At 40.1% G+C, this 18,446-nt stretch overlaps 1 protein-coding gene across 5 annotated transcripts in view; it reads left to right on the top strand.

Annotated features, from left to right (window-relative positions):
* RASGRF2 (Ras protein specific guanine nucleotide releasing factor 2) overlaps nt 1-18,446 on the top strand; it is a 327,187-nt gene that overhangs the window by 288,620 nt on the left and 20,121 nt on the right. For all 5 annotated transcript variants that reach the window (XM_072606257.1, XM_072606256.1, XM_072606259.1 and 2 more), the window contains 2 exons: nt 2,911-3,023; nt 17,941-18,001. In XM_072606257.1, coding sequence (XP_072462358.1) covers nt 2,911-3,023; nt 17,941-18,001 — 174 coding nt within the window. The remainder of the gene's footprint in view (nt 1-2,910; nt 3,024-17,940; nt 18,002-18,446) is intronic.

The following is an 18,446-nucleotide window of genomic DNA, read 5'->3' as shown; positions in this document are numbered from 1 at the left end:
AGACTCTCCATCCCTCAGTTTCCTCAGCTGCAGAATGAGAATGAGAGCCTGCATCATTACACAATTCTGTATTAATTATCCGATGTACTAATTAATTAACAGGTATCACTAGGCAATTAATATGTCACATTATATACAATATAATTTATAATTATATATTTGTATTGCATAATTATTATTGTGTAATATACAACTATATAATATATTAGAGCATACCTGAATCACTAAGTCAAATGAAGGGGAAGGAAATAAGCCTTTATATAGTACCTACTATGTGCCAGGCACTGTGATAAGCACTCTTTTACAAATAGTATCTCTCGTGATCCCCACCATAGTCTTGCAAGGTAGATGCTATTATTATCCCCATTTTACAATTGAGGAAACCAAGGCAAAGAGAGATTTAGTGATATACCCAGGGTCATACAACTAGAAAGCGTCAGAGACTCCAACTTGGTTCTTCTTGATCGTAGGCCTGGCATTCTATCGACTGTACAACCAGTTGAGATAATGAAAGCTATCAAGTTAATAGAAATATTAAGGATTGTTAGGAAAGTGAACGGTAATTGCCTCAAAAATACAGGATGTCCCCAAAGTCTTTAGCCAATCGAAGCTTAAAACGACAAAGTAACTTTGGGGACACCCTGTGTCTGGCCCTTGTTATGGAATGCACTCTATAGCAGGTGTAAATTCTTAGCAGAAATTGGAATTTGGAATTTCATTATACTAGGAGTGCTGTTTCGAGAAGTTCTAATGAGCCTGTTTTTTTTAGGGCAACTCGCCCCAACCCCAAATAAATAAAACAGCATTTTTTTCCCCATAAGGATGCTTTTCTTTGAAGTTTTCACAGAGCATTTTATTGTACTTCACTTATGACTCCTCTTTTGGGTCTCAGGCATGTTTGTTGACTGACTGATTAGCTATCGGCAAAGTCACTATCCTGATATCTTATATCTTCATTTCATGGCGTTTGTTGTTGTTCAGTTGTTTCAGTCACGTCTAATTCTGTGACCCTGTTTGGGGTTTTCTTGGCAGAGGTACTGGAGTGGTTTGCCATTTCCATTTCCTGCTCATTTGACAGATAAAGAAACTGAGGTAAACAGGGGGAAGTGACTTGCCCAGAGTCACACAGCTAGTAAGTGTCTGAGGTCAGATTTGAACTTAGGAAGATGAGTCTTCCTGACTCCAGGTCCAGAGCTCTCTCCACTAAACCCTATCCCAGTGCTAGATGCCTTTTCATAGGTCATAACCAGATTCATTGCATTATTAAATATATTATATATACATTTTCTATATGTTATACATATATATATGTAAATGTATTAAATATATAACATAACTACTTGAAGACACCTATCAGCTAGCATTAAGTAAAATGGACCTAGTTACTGGGACAGTCTCTGATAGAGAGGTAGACTATCCAGGGTATAGAGTGAGGAACAAACATACAGTAGAGAAAACCTATTTTGGAGTCCGAATATTCAGTTTGAGTCCTGGCTCTGACATTTGTGAACTGTATGACCATGGGAAAATCCCATTACCCACATGATGCCACAGAAGGAATGCTGGACAGCACCTGAACTGGAATCCAACTGGGCAACTTTAGTCAAATCACTTCACTTTTTTTCTAATTCCATCTCACCTGTAAAATAAGAGGGTTGAACTAGATGTCCTCTAATGTTCCTGCCAGCTGTAAATCTAAAGTCTTGTTATCCTGTCACCTCTGAGCTTCACTTTCCTCATCTAGAAAAAAGGGATAATACTTCCCTGCTCCCTTGGGTTAATATTATGGGGAAGGTGTAACATGATTGTAAGGTGCTATTATTAGGACATCCTGAGTAAGGACTTTGGAGGTTAATCTTCTTTCAAACCATTCTACCTTGAAAAGGAAAACAGAATAGAGAAAATAGAAATACAAATGTTGCACTTTCCTCCTCTTCAGTGCATAAAAGAAATAGAAATGAGTGGCTGAGTCCCATTGGACAGTGCTAGCTTGCTATGCCCGTTCTCAGTACTCAGTGTGCCCTGTGCCTTCTGTACCCAAGGAAACAATCACTGAATTGTGAAATGGATATGTAGAGTGTTTAAAACTCATCGTTATGTAACCCCCCCAAAAACCAAGGTCAGACTGATATGTGAGCTCATGGTAATGACAGGAATTAATCAAATGATGAAGAACATTTTTATGGTGATGGAGAATCTGCAAAGTAGGTCAGTTTCTGCAAGACCAAGAATACACTGAAATTTATTTTTTTCCTTTCAGTTATTTGGGCTCTTTCATCCATAAACATGTAGTTACATACACTAGAAATCGCTTTTATGTCATTTAAAATAACAAATAGTTCGCCTTTAAGCTAAGAGCAGCATATAATCAAACATTCAGGGAGGAAAACAATCTGAACTGTCACAAATGTATATCCTTTTCCTATGAAAGGGCAGCCAAATAGGTGTGGCCCATTAGACCACAGGCTCCATGACTGTAGGAACTATATGTCTTATTAATCTTTCTGTGTCTCCCTGCCACCACTACCACCATAGGATGTCTAGCATAGTGTTTACCACCAGAAGGGGCTTAGTAAATACCTGTTAAGTGAATCAGTAAATGCAAATTTCCCTTCATAGATGTTCCTTTTATTCAGTAGCTTCTGACAGCTAAAACATAGTAGGCACTTAATATTTGTTGAATTGAATCAATTACTTCATCCAATCATGCTCTCAATGACAGAATCAAAGAAAATGCCATAGCTGAGTTTATAGATCCTTCTGTCATGTGTGGAGTGTTTAAAAACATAACCTAGATAAACCAAGGCCCAATTGGTTATATAGGAATGCAACCTGGAAAACGATGACATGTGGTTTGGGACTTAACTTTTCGACTTAAACTTTTAGACTCAAGTTATTTTTATTTTGTAGGATTTTGAATTCAACAATGAACTAAAGATGAATGTCCTCAATTTGCTGGAGGAAGTCTTGAGAGACCCAGACCTTTTACCCCAAGAAAGGAAAGCCACGGCCAATATACTGAGGTAAAGGCTTTGCAAGATGAGTCATTTGTTCTGGTGATTTACGCTTCCTTGTGAACCATATTATACCAAAGTAAATCTGTCCCCTCAAACACCACAAACTCTAGGACCAGAAAAGGAAAGCTACCATTTATATAGAACTTCAAGGCGTATGAAGCGTTTTACATGCATTATCTCATTTCACTTAGAACTAGTGGGATGAAGATAACCACAGCCCCACATGACTCTGAAGACAAGAATTCACCACACGAGGCTGTAATGGTGCTTTCTCATTAATGGATATGGTCATGTCCACTTCTCTTTCTTTGGAGATGTATGTTTTAATAACGATAGCTAGCGTTTATATAGTGCCTGCTATGTGCTAGACACCATAGCAAGTGCCTTTCACAAATGTCTCATTTGATCCTTACAGAAATCCTGCAAGGTAAGTGCTATTATTATCCCCATTTTATAGATGGGGAAACTGAGGCAAGCAAGATTAAATGACTTGCCTATGGGCACCCAGCTGGTAAATGTTATAGGCTGGTAATGAGCTAACATTCTCATGACTCGAGACCCAGCCCTCTGTCCTTTGCATTATTGAGTTGCCTAGAACTGTTTTTAGGACGTTAGGAGCTATAACATTGCATATATTTTTCAAACTACATGTTTGCTTACAGCAGGTAGAAACTATTTGATTACAGAGCTATCTACTCATGAAGAGGAATCTCTGAGGTTCATGGAGCCCCCCCAACTGCCAGCCAGACTCTTTCTGTTGTTCTAGACTAATATTCTTAAAATAGCTAGAGAAGGAGACTCCTTAGGCTTCTGTAAAACTCATTCTAGTATTCAACCACCCTTGTTATAATGGGCCATAGTCTAAATTCCTTTTTTTATTATTTTAGCTGCTTGCCACCTCTGTCCTCAGTGGTATCAGTCTCATCGCTTAAAGAGCTAAAAGTGACCTACCAACAGCTCACATTTCTGTAGCACTTTAAGTTTCATAAAACTCTTTTCTCTCAACAACTTTGTAAAGCAAGTAGTACAAGTATTTTCTTCATTTTACAGATGAGGAAACTGAGGCACAAAGAGGTTATGTACCTTCCCCACAGTCACACACCTAAGAGGTGTCACAATTGGTACTTGAACTGAGGTCTTCTGACTCCCAGTGAAGCTCTTCAGTGGTTGTCGATTTCTTTTTCCTCCTCCTCCTCCTCTTCCTTCTTTTCCCACTATTGTGCTTTAAGGTTTGAAGAGGACTTTACAAGTATGATCTCACTTTATCTTCACAACAATCCTGTGAGTTAGGCGATATTATTATCTAAATGGAGAAACTGAGTCAGCCAGAGGTTAAGTTACTTGCCTAGGGTTATACTGTGAGTAAGTGTCTGAATCGTTTTGAACTCAAGTCTTCCTGGGGACAGCTAAGTGGTACAGTGGATAGACTGCCAGGCCTGGAGTCAGGAAGACTCATCTTCCTGAGTTCAAATCCAACCTCAGACACTTCCTAGCTGTGTGACCCTGGGCAAGTCACTTCACCCTGTCTGCCTCCAGTTTCCTCATCTGCAAAATGATCTGCAGAAGGAAATAACAAATTGCTCCAATATCTTTGCCAAGAAAGCCCTAAATGGTGTCAAAAGAGTCATGAAAAACAACTGATTCTCTTCCTGACTTGAGGTCCAGCCTTCCATGCGCTCTACCACTTAGCTGTCTAGGAAGTACATCAGGCTTCTTCCCAAGAGTCTTTAAGAGTACTGTAAGCCTTTAATGGCAGCACCATAGACAGCACTTACGGTGGGCTTGGAAAGAGACGATGGAGCTTGTAAGTTGGGAGGCAGTTTTGCAAGTGTACAATAGTTTGAAACAATCTGATTTTTTGCTTCAAAATCTTTTAAACATGAATAAGCAGAGTGTGTATACAGACTTCATAACGTGTGTGCCCTGACCAGAAATGCTACTCTGTGGTTAGTATGTCAGCATTTTTATTTGCTGTTATTGTACTATTTCAGAGTCCTGGGGAGTGTGGGAGACAAGTTCAGTGTGAACTGAAGTGATCCTCAATGATATATGACAGGGAATTACAAGGTCACTGGCAAATCTCTCAGCAGAATCACAGGACAGCTTGATGTGATGCTGTAACAAGGTCCCCGAGCTAGCCCCAGCAGCCAGTGCCAGTGGTCAGGCTAACAGGCTGAGCTCCAGGTCCCTGAAGAATTCAGTCTCTTTTCTTTGACCCTTTGCCTAGAACAGTACTCTGACCCAGAGAAACCGGCTAGCCTTGAAAGGAGGCCTTTTAGCTCTGGATTACATTGGCCAGGCTTGATGGGGATAAGCTGACAGATCAGATACACAGCCTCAAAGGCAGCAGCAGCTAAGAGACTTGTTGGAGCAATCGTGACTGACCTCTCCTGACTTTCTCTAGGCTTGGCTCCAAGAAAACTTTGTAGCGTTGACCCTTCCTCTGAGGGACCTTGTTTCTTTTCCATACATCTGACTCCCTTAAACTGGAAATCTCTGCCCCCTCATGTGTAGCTGCCTGGTACCTTTATTAAATCTCACAACTGCTTCTCTTGCTCCATACCAGCTCTGCTCCTTATTCCCCAGTAACCAACCCAGTCTGCTATCTGTCTGCCTTTAATTCCTTATTTGGTAGCCAGTCAGTCATCAAGCATTTATAAAGTACCTACTAAGTGCTAGGCATTGGTTAGTCCATAGCTAGACCTCATAGGCACAGTGCAGGGGTACAGACAACATCTTTGCTTTCATTCAAATCCTGCTAAGATCGGGAAAACTTACATCAAAAAGTCTCTATTAGTCCATTATTTTCAGGATATAATTCCAAACTTTAATAAATGAAGCCTTGATTTCATTTAACGAGAGATTATCTCCGTAAAGGAGTGATTCCTCTTCGCGTGCAAGTATGATGGCAAAAGTAGAAAAGTAGTATGGGAAATGGATAGTAAGATGGAAAGAGTGCTGGGTTTGGAATCAGAAGGCCTGGGTTCAAATCCCAACTCTGCCTTTTAATACTTGTGAGGTCATTTCATCCCCTCTTGACCTCAGTTTCCTCATTTGGTAGAAACAATCTCTTGTCATTCTAAGTGTAAAATAGGTTTAATGATGCACTAAAGCTGTAGTTAGGAGATTTAGGATTAGCCCTCCTCTGTGGGGACCTGGGGAAGTGGACAGAATGAGAAATGAACCGAACTGAGAAGGGTTTGACCTCTGCTCTGCTCATGAGCCTTGAGCTAATGGTGTCTCTCAGCCAGGAGATAATAACTGAAAGACATCATTTCAAAGGGAATTCAGACCCTCTGAATCAGGAAAAATGCATCTACTTCTGGCCACTGGAAGGAGCTGATGTGATACAAACAGGCTCCTAGGAAGGAGCACATCACTCAAAAAGATCCCATGGACCTATTGAAACTAAGCCCCGATGCTGTCTTAGAATCATCAGTGAAGTTTTGAAGGGTACAATGAGACTTAATGATCAGGTAATTGACATGCTTCAGGTAAATGTGCAAGGTCAAGAATTCCAAAGACACAGAATCATAAAGATGTGCAAGACAGTGATGAAGGATGCTGCTACCAAGTCTGGGCCAGGACAGGCTTCCTCCTTTATCCACAGTAAGAATAGGTGGGGTCAGAGGCACTCCTTCCTCCAGAGGGCCAGAGATCAAGGTAGTGCTGAGAGAGGGGCCAGTGCTCTGGGTGAGCAGAAATGCAGCAAAACTCAACAAAGAGGGGCTGGGGAAAGGGCTGTTAAGAATGAAATTCTAAAACAGAATCATAGATCTAGAAGTGAAAGGGACCTCAACAGTGAGGCCGTCCAGTCCAACTACTCTAATTTACAGAGGGGAAAACAGGTTCAGTGAGAATGAGTGATTTGTCTAAGATCACACAGGAAAAGAGACTGTGAATGAGGCCCTCTGCCCCAGAAAATCATGCTTTATCCACTCTGTTGTGCTTAATCCATCCTCTCCCTTTTACAGATGAGAAAACTGAGGCCAAAAGGAATGAAATGACTAGCCTAAGGACACAGATGTTTAAGGGCTGAACAGGAACTAGGATCCAGGTCTCTTGATTCCTACTTAAGTCATCAACAATCTTTCAGTCTGGTGATTTTCATTTTACTTGAGGGGAAAAATCCCAAACTTACAAGTCGTAATATTCCCCTTTTACTAGTGCATAAATGTGTTTCTAATTTAAATGCAGCATGTAATTGTAATGGTACTTGGTAATGTTTGTGTGACCACTTCTACAATAAAAATTTGTTACTTTGAATATTTGTACTTCTAAAAATAAATTTCTATGAAATTCAAAAAAAAAAAATCGAATTAAGTTCTAAGAAAAATTTGAGAATCTCGTTATATCTAGCAGATCAAAAGTAGGCCGCAGGTCTCAATAATGACTGATTATCTACCCTCTGGCCCAACATATGAGTGGAGTGAGAAAAAGAAACCAGAGATAGGTGTCCTGTGGCGCAGTGGACCACAAGATCTGGGCTTGGAATCAGGGAGACTCACCTTTCTGAGTTCAAATCCAGCCTCAGATACTTACTCGCCCAATGACCCTGGGCAAGTCACTTAACCCTGTTTATCTCAGTTTTCTCACCTCTAAAAGGAGGTGGAGAAGGAAATGGCGAACCATTCCAGTACCTTTACCAAAAAAAAATCCCAAATGAGATCACAAAGAGTTGGACATAACTGAAATGACTCAACAGTAAGATCTGTAAGTCCAGTCAACTTGCGATGAGCCCTTAGAGGTTAGAAGATCAGAGTTCTGAGAATTTGGCTAGCTCAGTACTTTTTGTGTAGAACCAGGCATAGAGAGCCCTAGAAAACTTGCCTGTGGATTATCATCCAGTCAGACCTATGACTGATGAGTCCCTGAGGGACCAGGGCCAGCCAGAGGACACATTAGTTAAAAATATATATTGAAAAAAATATAATCAAACAGGGAAGCAAATCAAGTGACAATGAAGGCTGCCTTCTTGGACGCTTGGAGAAAAATCTCAGTCTCCCATGTGTAACTTTGTGCCAGGGATGAAAGAATACATACAGAGAACATGTATGATGAGCACATGTATGGAGGAGCTGTGCTAAGGAGAGATATGTGGCCAGGACAAATGCATAGTCATTGGTGCAAGGCTGCAGATGCCCTGTTGTCATCTTGTTATCATCACTTAATGATGTCTAGGGTCTTTCTAGGTGCTTTGGTTACTTACCTGCTCTCTGCCGCCATCTCCTAGTCCACTGGTTCTCTATTCCCCTTTACTAAAAGGTTGAGGTGAGAGGGTAGGGTTAAGTCATTGAGTCTGTAAGCCACTATGCCGAGCTAAGGGGTAGACTTTACTTACAATTTCTTTTTTCCCCAATCTTTTTATTTGGTTCTAATATTTCTTATGATCTCATGAAATTGCTCAATTCTGTTATGCTCCATTCTGTTTTTCAGGAAGCCCCACTCCTGGGGTAACGTTTCCTACCTTCTATTCTAAGCCATTTACTCTTCCAGGTTTTTTTTTCCTTCTCAGGAGCTCTGATTTTACTTATCACTTAATTCACTTTTTAATTTCTAGTTTGGGAGTCCTTATGGCCAAACCTGCTTTTCTTGAGGCCCCACTTGTACTTGTGGAGATATTCTCTTTAACCGTAGTATTTCTTTGTTGTTTCGGGCATTTATTCAGGTTTCCAGTCTCACTTTCTGAATTAGGCTTTTGTGTTAGAGTCAGACCAGATCTCCTCCCTTCTGAACTCATGGTTATCGTTGCCTCTGCTGCTATGGACAACCTGCATCTGGTAGTTAAGACTGTCCTCTGTCCTAAGACTGTCCATCCCTGTCTTCTTGGTGACTTAATCCCCATCTCTTAGTGACTTGATGTGGGTTTGGGCATTATATAGATTTTTGCTATTTTTTCACCATCATCATCACCATCTCAGAAAATGTTACCTGAAATTCTAGACCTGTTCTGAAGAACAAAAGTTTATTCTGTGTACAAGTTATCTATTAGCAAAACAAACCATCATCTGACCTTTGTGTTGTATTTATCTTACATAAAAGCAGGACACATGCTGAAGATTTCATCTAAATTGTACTTAAAGCATTAAGACTATATCCACGATTTTTAGATTCACCTTTACTTTGTACCAGATCTCCTTCTTAACTATCCAGTGCATTATCAAGTCAGGGGATGGTACAATTACCTCCTCAAGCAGGAGGAGAGCGTATAAAAACAGGGAGAACTCAGGCTAATTTAAGCCCAGAGGGAAAAGTATAGCAGAGCAGTGCAGCTCTGGAGGAACAGGTTACATCATTTGATGTTTATAGTCTGCTGTGCTGGGAAAAATCTCGTGCGTTGGGCTCTGCTGATACTGCCCGAAGTCTTGGACACTTTGAACACTGGAAGGCTGGGAAGTGATTCTTTCAAGTCACATTATCAACAACCTTATTTCCTTGGTGCGTTATATTTATATGTTTATAATGTGTAAGACTTCTTTATAATTATATATATAATTATGTGCATATATAACTATAATGTGTAATATTTATAATTATTACACATAGCTAATACATATTTATAATATGTAATATATCAACATATTTATATGCCTTGATACTTTCTCCCTACATGTGGAAATGCCTGGGGCCTTGATGACAAGGAAATGTTTATTTCCTAGCTTCCCCTATGTACCTAGATCAGAAGTTCTTAACTTGGGATCTGTGAAGTTCTAAAAAGAAATTTTTTTCAATATAACTGGTCTCCTTGAATCCTATTTTATACATTTAAAAACATTATTCTGAAAAGGGGCCCATAGGCTTTACTAGAATGGGGTCCATGACTCAAAAAAGTTAAGAACTCCTGGGCTAGTATATGAGATAAGTTTCCAATGTAACACCAGCAGATTTTCCACTTGCTTGATTCAGGGGAACTGATAATCATACCTAGTACCCAAGTTGTGAGATATCTAGCTCATTACATCATGTTAGTTTCCTTTTGGAAGCCTGAGACCCAGGATTGCTAGAAAGGAGATGTCCTACATACAGGTAGTACACTTGGATCTTTTTCAGGGGCTTTGAAAAATTTCCAGATAAAATAAAGCAGAATAACACAGCAGGAATTGATATTACCAGTGAACATATAAATAGTTGTCATCACTGGAAATCCTTCCCCCAAATTACAGTATACAAGGAAGATTTATTATTATTTTCTATTTTTAAAGAGAAAGTATATTTTTGATCTCGATTTCAATTTGGCATTTCCTAAATGCCTGCTATATGAGGTCCATTGTGCCAAGTCAGGGATAAGGGCAGCCAAAAGTGGCCACGTGGTGTCTGATTAGTGCTGCTGGCTCAAGTTGACAAGGTCCTGAGTCTGGGAGAACAGGTAGAGTCCATAGCAAAGCAGAGGTAACCCCTAGAACGGGCTCAGATCCTGAGGCTGTGGCTATTGGCTATGTATCCTGATGTCAGATGCCTGCTGGGTATAAACCATGAGTCACAATAGGTTTGAAGATGTTTGTAGGGAAAGCCTTTTCCTTAATTTGGTAAAGAAGAGACTCTCACTCTTCAGAAGGAAAAAAGAACCTCCTGGTTTCTCTGACTTCTTTCAAGTCTCATTTTAGATCTCATTCAAGATGCCTTTTCTGTAATCTCTCCTCATCCCCACGCCTTCACAGCTAATGGCTTTCCTCTGAGATTTTATTGTTGTGGTTCAGCCTTTCAGTAGTGTCTGACTCTTTGTGATCCCGTGGACCACAGCACACCAGGCCCTTCTATCTTCCAGTATCTCTCAAAGTCTGTCCAGGCTCATGCTCACTGTTTCCATGGTGCAATCTATCCATCTCATCCTCTGCCATCTCCTTCTCCTTTTGCCATCAATGTTTCCCAACATCAGGGTCTTTTCCAACCAGTCCCATCTTCTCATTATGTAGCCAAAGTATTTAAGCTTTAGCTTCAGTGTTTGACCTTCCAGTGAGGAGCCTGAATTAATTTAAGTATTGACTAATTTGATCTCCTTGCTGTCCAGTGGACTCCCAAAAGTCTCACTGTCTCATCATGGTGGAGGGACTTGCATAGCTCAATGAAACTGTGAGCTGTACTGTGTAGAGTTACCCAAGATGGGCAGGTCATAGTGGAGAGTTCTGACAAAAGGCAATCTACTGGAGAAGGAAAGGGCAAGCCCTCTGAGATGACCTTTCATCTATCCTGTACATGTCTTGTATGGATATAGTTGTTTTCATATTGCCTCCCCTATTAGAAGGTAAGCTCCTTGAAGGCAGAGACTGTTTGCCCTTCTTGTATCCCTAGTGCTTAGCACAGTGAGTATCACATAGCAAATACTTAATAAAGTCTTGTTAACTTGGCTTGAGGAAGTTGTCTAGTAAAGAAATAAAGTTTATGGATTTAAATAAATTGAAATCAAATTATCTCCCATATATTAGTTAAACTCAGCCCTGAAAGAAAATAGGGTGGCGTGCTAATAGTTGACGAAGACATTGAACATCACGTGGTAGTAAGACAAAAGCTATTACTTATTAATGATAATCCAACTAAAACACTTTTTCTAGTGAATTTTTCCAAGTTCAAGGTTGATTAGTTCATTGTCAAACTGTGAAAAGCAAAAGAATGTCAGGATGCGTATAACAATACAGTGGATGATAGCTTAATCGTGGCAGTCTCACCACAACTCTCATAATGCTCATTAATTCTCCAATGCAAATCACGCTAGTTTTTCAGCAATTCTGAATCTACGTTTGAGCAAGGTCAGCAGAGAAGAGAGGGACTAAAGATCCATTGCAAGACCTTTGCATTTCTAAAAATACCAGAAGAGCGTTTGATATTCATCTCTATGACTTTCAGGCTGAGAGATCTTACCTAGTCTTATAAAACCACAGAAAATGGACTGACTTTTTAAAGACTTTTTAAATATGACCATCTACTCTAGGTTAAGATTCAGTAAAAGAATTGCTGCCAGATTTTGCAAGGCCCAGGGTGGAATCACCCAGACCACTTAAGGCAGCTAGATGATTCAGTAGAAAGAGCATTGAAGTCAAGAAGTCCAGAGTCCAAATCCAGCTTTGGAGACATATTAGCTGTGTGACCCTGAGTAAATCACTTAACCTCTGTTTGCCTCAGTTTCCTTATATGTAAAACGTGGATAACAATAGTACCTCCAAGGGTGCCATAGAGATAATATATGTAAGAAATTTGGAAGCCTCAAAGTGCTATATAAATGGTAGCTGTTATTCTGAGCATTCAAATGATTATTTCAATTCAAGTATTCAAATAGAGTTGAAAAATATTTAAAATATCATTTTGAATATTTAAATGATTAGTAGACAAAGTTATAGGACAGTAACAGATTTGAAATCTATTGGGATAAGAGAATACTGGGGGACTACATGTAGTGGAGATTTAAATTCTTGACCCAGTCTAATGTAAGAAAGAGCATCACCCAGAATCATAATAAAATTTAGACCTAGAAATCAGATAACCTAACGCCCTCATTTTATATGGATGAAGAAATTGAGGCATAGAGAAGTTGTGATTTACCCAAGCTTACATAGCTAATCAAAACAGAATAAGAATTTGAATTCAGCTCTTCTGACTCAAATCCTAGTGCTCTTTCCATTAAACCTTGCTGCTTCCTTCACTAGTGAGTGGTTCTGGATACTTATTATGTTTTGTCTTTCCTCTGGGGTTAAATAAGGGCGGCTGTAAATTAGATACTGTTAGCTTGAATGCTTGCATGGGCCCTGGACTCTTTTCCCCACATCTTTGGAGACCTTGCCATGAGATATATTCTGATATTCTCTAAAGAAATATGGGTAGGGACAAAATGAGTCAAATTCTGAGGTTCTTAGGAAAATTCCTGACTCCAGGCCCAGTGCTTTATCCATTTCTCCACCTGGTTGCCCCTTGATTTGTACAAAGACAAAAATATTGCATAGATGGGAGAGTAAGCGTATAGGCCAATAGTCAATGGGGTTTTTCTTGGTCACCTTTGGGGTGTTACTAGCGTCCAGGATTTCTCCTGTACTTTTTGAATCTTTTCCTCCTTCAGATCCTTTGCTCATTGATCCTCTACGTGCAAGCACAGTACTCAGTCTTGTCTGGTCAGGCAGCTAAAGTGTTGGATGGCCTCAGTGTTCCACAGGTATCCTGTCAATATCAAAGAAAATCAAGTTAGAACCCCAACATTAGGTGGATCCCCTGAATGGGGAGTGTTGAGGTTTAGGGGTGCTGGAACCCCTAAATAGTGACATGCAGGTTCTGCCTCGAATGAATTCAACCCAAGCCTTCTTTCAGTCAAAGACAAGGTTTATTAGAACACTGGTCTGGGCGGATGAGATTTTAAGAATTTGCCATACGTGTGACACTTGCATTAACAAGCAGCCTATATTGACTCTGAGCATTGGCCAGACTCTTAAAGAATCTCAGCACTTTAATGGAGACAAGATGGATCTTTTATACAGAAGACTGTGGGAACAGAGAACGGATCTAGATGGAATTAAGGAGTGATTGTCTAGGGTGGGGCCAGGTACAGACAGTTTAGGGGCATTTACTTAACTGGGAAGGGGCAATTGCTCCAGGTGAACACCAGGGACATGAGCTACCTGAGAGAGCCCAGGACTTTTCCTTTTAAATGTCCAGATCCCGAAGACCTAGTCTTTTCCTTTTAGGGGTGCAGATCTCATCCCCATCGAGAGGAGATGAACTAAAGTTGTATGGGATTGGCAGGTATAGATGGCCTGCATCTTTGCCAGGTCGAACGGGAGGATATCCCTACCAACGAAATCCCAAGTCCTTTGGATTGTTTGAGTATTGAGTTTGGATTCATACAAAAATAAAAATCTTTGCCTTTAAGGAGTTTACATTCTGCTGGGGGTGTAGGGCCAGGAGTGCAATAATATAATATATATACAAACTATCTACAAAGTAAATTTGTGGGGTAGGAGAGCACTAGCAACTGGGGAAATCAATAAGAGTCTATTATATGAGGTAGCTCCTGAACTACAGAAGCCAGGAGGTTGTGAAGGGAGAACATTCAAGGCAGGAGAGGATAGCCCGAAGCAGAGCCAGGAGGCTAAAGATGGAACGTCATATATGGGCAGTAGCCAGTTTGGCTGGAACATTGAGTGATTGAGGAGGAATACTGTGTAATCAGCCTGGAAAAAGAGGTTGAAGCCAGATTGTGTGATGGGTTTTAAATGCCAAGCAAAGTAGTCTGTATTTTATCCTAGAGGCTTAATGCAGCCACTGAAGCTTCTCGAATAGGGAAGTGGCACAGTCAGACCTATGATGTCATGATATCAGTTTGGTAGCTGTATGGAAAATGCATTGGAGTGGAAAGAGACAAGGGCAGTAATTTTGAGGCTACCACAATTAATAGAGGTGAGAGGTGATAAGGGCCCAAGCTCCAGGGTTGTCCATGTGAGTAGAGAGGAAGGGATAGGTGCAAGAGATTTTGCCGAACTGGTCAACAAGAATTAACAACTGATTGTACTTCGGAGGTGATTAGTGGTGAAGACTCAAGGATGACCAACTTCTAGGGTACAAATGTAGTTTACTATTTTGGACAGACATGTGGAAATTGAGATGCCCAGGAGACATCAAAGTAGGGGACTCCTAGTAGGTCAAAAGATATATAGGACTGGGACTCAGGAGACAGATAATTGATGAATATGTGGATTTGGGAGTCATCTGTGTAAAACTAATCATAGTTGAACCTGTGGCCGCTGATGAGGTTACCAAGAGTATATAAAGAGACATGAAAGGGGTCCAGGATAGAGCCCTGAAGCATATCCACACATAGTGGGCAAGGCAGGACATACAGATTATCCTGCAGAAACTCTGGAGCAGCTCTGTCATAAGAAAAGCATTGTCATAAAAACCAAGGAGGGAGACAGTATCCTGGAGAATGGTTTACAAACAGTGTGAGATATTGAAAAGAGGTCTAGAAGACTGAGGCCTCAGAAAAAGCCTTTGGGTTTAACAATACATTATTGGCACCTTTGGAGAGAGCCATTTCAGACAAATAGTAGGGTAGGAAGTGAGAATGCAGAGCCCCGAGAAATGAGTGCAAAGAGAGCAAGTGGAGACTAAGGAATGAGGCTGTGAAAGGGGGGAGATAGGACCATGAGTTGAAGGGACTTGATGGCCATCTGGGTACATTTGTTTATACCTTTGTGTAGCCATATTGTGTAAAAGGCTGTTCTGTCTTCTCAAAGGCTGCTCTTTGCCAGTGTAAGGGCACCTTCATTCATCCATTTTACTCATGTTTAGTTTAGAAGATCCTGTTTTGTCTTTCTCTGATTCAAAACTGCTCTTTGATGGCCTTGCAGGAGGATTACCTGGTCTTTAAATAGTTGTGCTTGAAGATCATCCCAGAACTTTCCTAGTAAGCAATACATTAATTCATCTTTATCTGGACACTGGATATAGAAGGAGCACCTTAAACTTGTGGCTTCAGTTGACAATGAAAATCCATTTGCTTCGTGGTCATAATCTAACTTGGGATAAAGTTTATGGTGGGTTTTTGATTTGGGTGACGTGGAAAATAGAATAATCACTCATATCCCTGTAAGTCAGACTTCCACTGAAGAAAGAGGAGTGAGTACTTATTCCTTCCTTTCTCTGAACAAAGACTGATCCATTTCTCCATCCATTTAGACTGACATGAAGACTCATCTTCCTGAGTTCAAATCTGGCCTCAGATACTTAGTAGCTGTATGACTCTGGGCAAGTCACTTAACCCTGTTTGCCTCTCTTTCCTCAACTGTAAAATGAACTGGAGAAGGAAGCAGATCATTCCACTATCTTTGCCAAGAAAACCCCAAATGGGGTCATGAAGAGTCAGACTGATAAGACTAAATGACAAGGCAATTGCATCACTGTTATCTGAAGCACCCAACGGGCTATTGGTACTAAGTGAATGCTAATTCCTCTAAGTAATAGTGATTAGCAGTGTATGTGACCCAGGACTTTCACCTAGGGTGTGCCTTTTCTCATCCACATGGTAAACTTTGGTGGCTTATGGGTTTCCAAATAGCATTGTTTTAGTTCATAGTTCCCGCAATGAGACCACGATATAGTGAATATGGTACTGTAGCTGTAGCTGTAGCTACGTACTTGTTGAGCGACTATGCAAGTCACTTAGTATCTCATATTTCTCACTTGTAAAAGGACAGAGTTGGTTTCTGTGGCTTCTGAGGTCCCTTCCAGCTCTAAATACATGATTCTAACATCTTCTTTATTTGTAATAATATTATTACATAATTTATATATATGACTATAACTATATGGAGTATATGATTATATTATGCATATATAATTTATGTTTATATGGGATTATATATTACATTATATGTGATTATATATAATATATACTTTCTATCATATTATTCTTTTCCTATATATAATTCTGTGTACTATTTTATATTATAATAATAACTGAGCTGAACCAATGCTATTTGGAGACCCCTAAGTATTAAGGTTCGCCATGTGACTGAGAAAAGGCACATCTTATATGAAAGTCCTCCGTCACATCCTGTGCTAATCACCATTACTTGGGTGACTTAGCATTCACTGAGTCCTTTTCTAAGCTACAGTAGCCAAGCATGGCAGGTGTGCCTCATAATGCAGATAGACCTACCTTTCCCAGAAATGGACACACGTCCTAAAAGTCAGACTTGTAACTCAAACAAAAGCAGTACCATGCAAATTGAAATTATATTATCGTTAAGCGAACTTCCTCATCGTAAGTCTCCAAACTGGTCATGATGTATTTATATCAACTGGCATATCTCCTCATGTATGTGAGCCCTCAGAAAAGCTTTCCAGGACTGAAGTAACTTGGGGTCCACCTCTATTCAGAGCTGCTCATGAACTTTCACTGATGTATTTACTTTGGCTGCCCTGTACAGGCACTACAGCATTCATCACCTGCTTTGTGAAGACACTGGGACTGGACTTTCCCACCATACCAGGATACCTTCTCTGGCTTAATCAGTACAATATATACAAGCCTGGTTATTATCAAATGTCATCATATCTTTATAACATTCAAAAATTATGTTTAAAATGCTTTGAGATTCTTTAAGCACTATATTTTTGGAAACTATTCTTGTACTGTGCTTAAATGGCCTGAAGACTTATTTACAACACAAAAAAATGAATAATGAATGAATGAATGAATAAATAAAGCATTTATTAAGTGCTTACTATGGCCAAAGCACTGTACCAAGTAGAAATAGAAAAGTAGGACCGTCCTTGCCCACAAGGAACTAACATTCTAATAGGGGAAATATACGTATGAAATGTCTTAGCTTAAGTTAGATGGAAAGTTCCCAAGGTCCTTAGAGTGCAGTGGCCAAGAAGATGTTAAGCTTCTTTAATATTATTTCCACCAATAAAATCATGTAAGTTTTCAATACTGAACCATTTAACAGTGCCAAAGACTTTCCTTTCTGGAGCTTCAGTAGGTACGGGTATAGCATCTGCAAAAGCCGTCGCCAGGTTGCGTCTCCACAGATAGGGTGGCGAGGTAGCGCCATAGTGTACAGAGCTTTCTTCTTGAGTTTAAATTTGGCCTCAGACACTTACTAGCTGTATGACCTTGGGCAAGTCACTTTGCCCTGTTGACCTCATTTTCCTCATCTGTAAAATGAGCTGGAGAAGGACATGGCAAACCACTCCAATATCTTTGCCAGGAAAACCCCACGTGGGGTCACAAACAGAAAGACACAACTGAAACAACTGAGTAGCGTCACATCAACACAACCAATTTCTGTTGAGTACCCCTTTGCTCCGCTCAACCTCATGGGCCTGAGTTTACACACCTTTCAACAAGGGGGGAAATGAAATGTGTTTTAAATACTTTTCATGCTTGCCCATGCTTAAAAATCTATTTTATGTAGGATATTTTGGTCTTTTTTTTTAGGGCCCTCTCTCAAGATGATCAAGATGACGCTCACCTCAAAATGGAGGATATAATCCAAACAGTAAGTGGGCCCATGTTTGTATCCCATCACTAGAGGTTACATCTCTGGACACGACCTCCCTCTTCCTACCCAGTATCCACTGAGTTAGCATTTGACTGTCTATGCTTTGACAAGACTGGAAAGACTGTCACTGCGTTGAGGGTCATAGTTTCAATTTGTTATGAAGGCGTTGTTTTTCCCTCTCTTTATCTTTCTCAGCGGGAGGAGTAGGAAGGAAGTTTTAAGGTTTACAAAGTGCTTTCTCTTTTTTTAATTAAAATTTTTTTCAATTAACAAGCATGCATTTTAATTGAAAAAGTTTAATTAAAGAGAAAGTACTTTGTAAATCTTAAGCCTTCTCTAAATATGAGATGCTATTGTATGACTGATTCTCTGAGGTGAACTTGTCACCATTTCTAAGCCAGGCTTAGAGTTGTTATGTTCAGCGATCAGTGTTAGGTTTGAG

The sequence above is a fragment of the Notamacropus eugenii genome, chromosome 4, assembly GCF_028372415.1.
Source record: "Notamacropus eugenii isolate mMacEug1 chromosome 4, mMacEug1.pri_v2, whole genome shotgun sequence".
In the NCBI taxonomy this organism is placed as follows: domain Eukaryota; kingdom Metazoa; phylum Chordata; class Mammalia; order Diprotodontia; family Macropodidae; genus Notamacropus; species Notamacropus eugenii.
The sequence above is the reverse complement of the archived record's forward strand: the minus strand, read 5'-3'. Positions and strand labels throughout refer to the sequence as shown.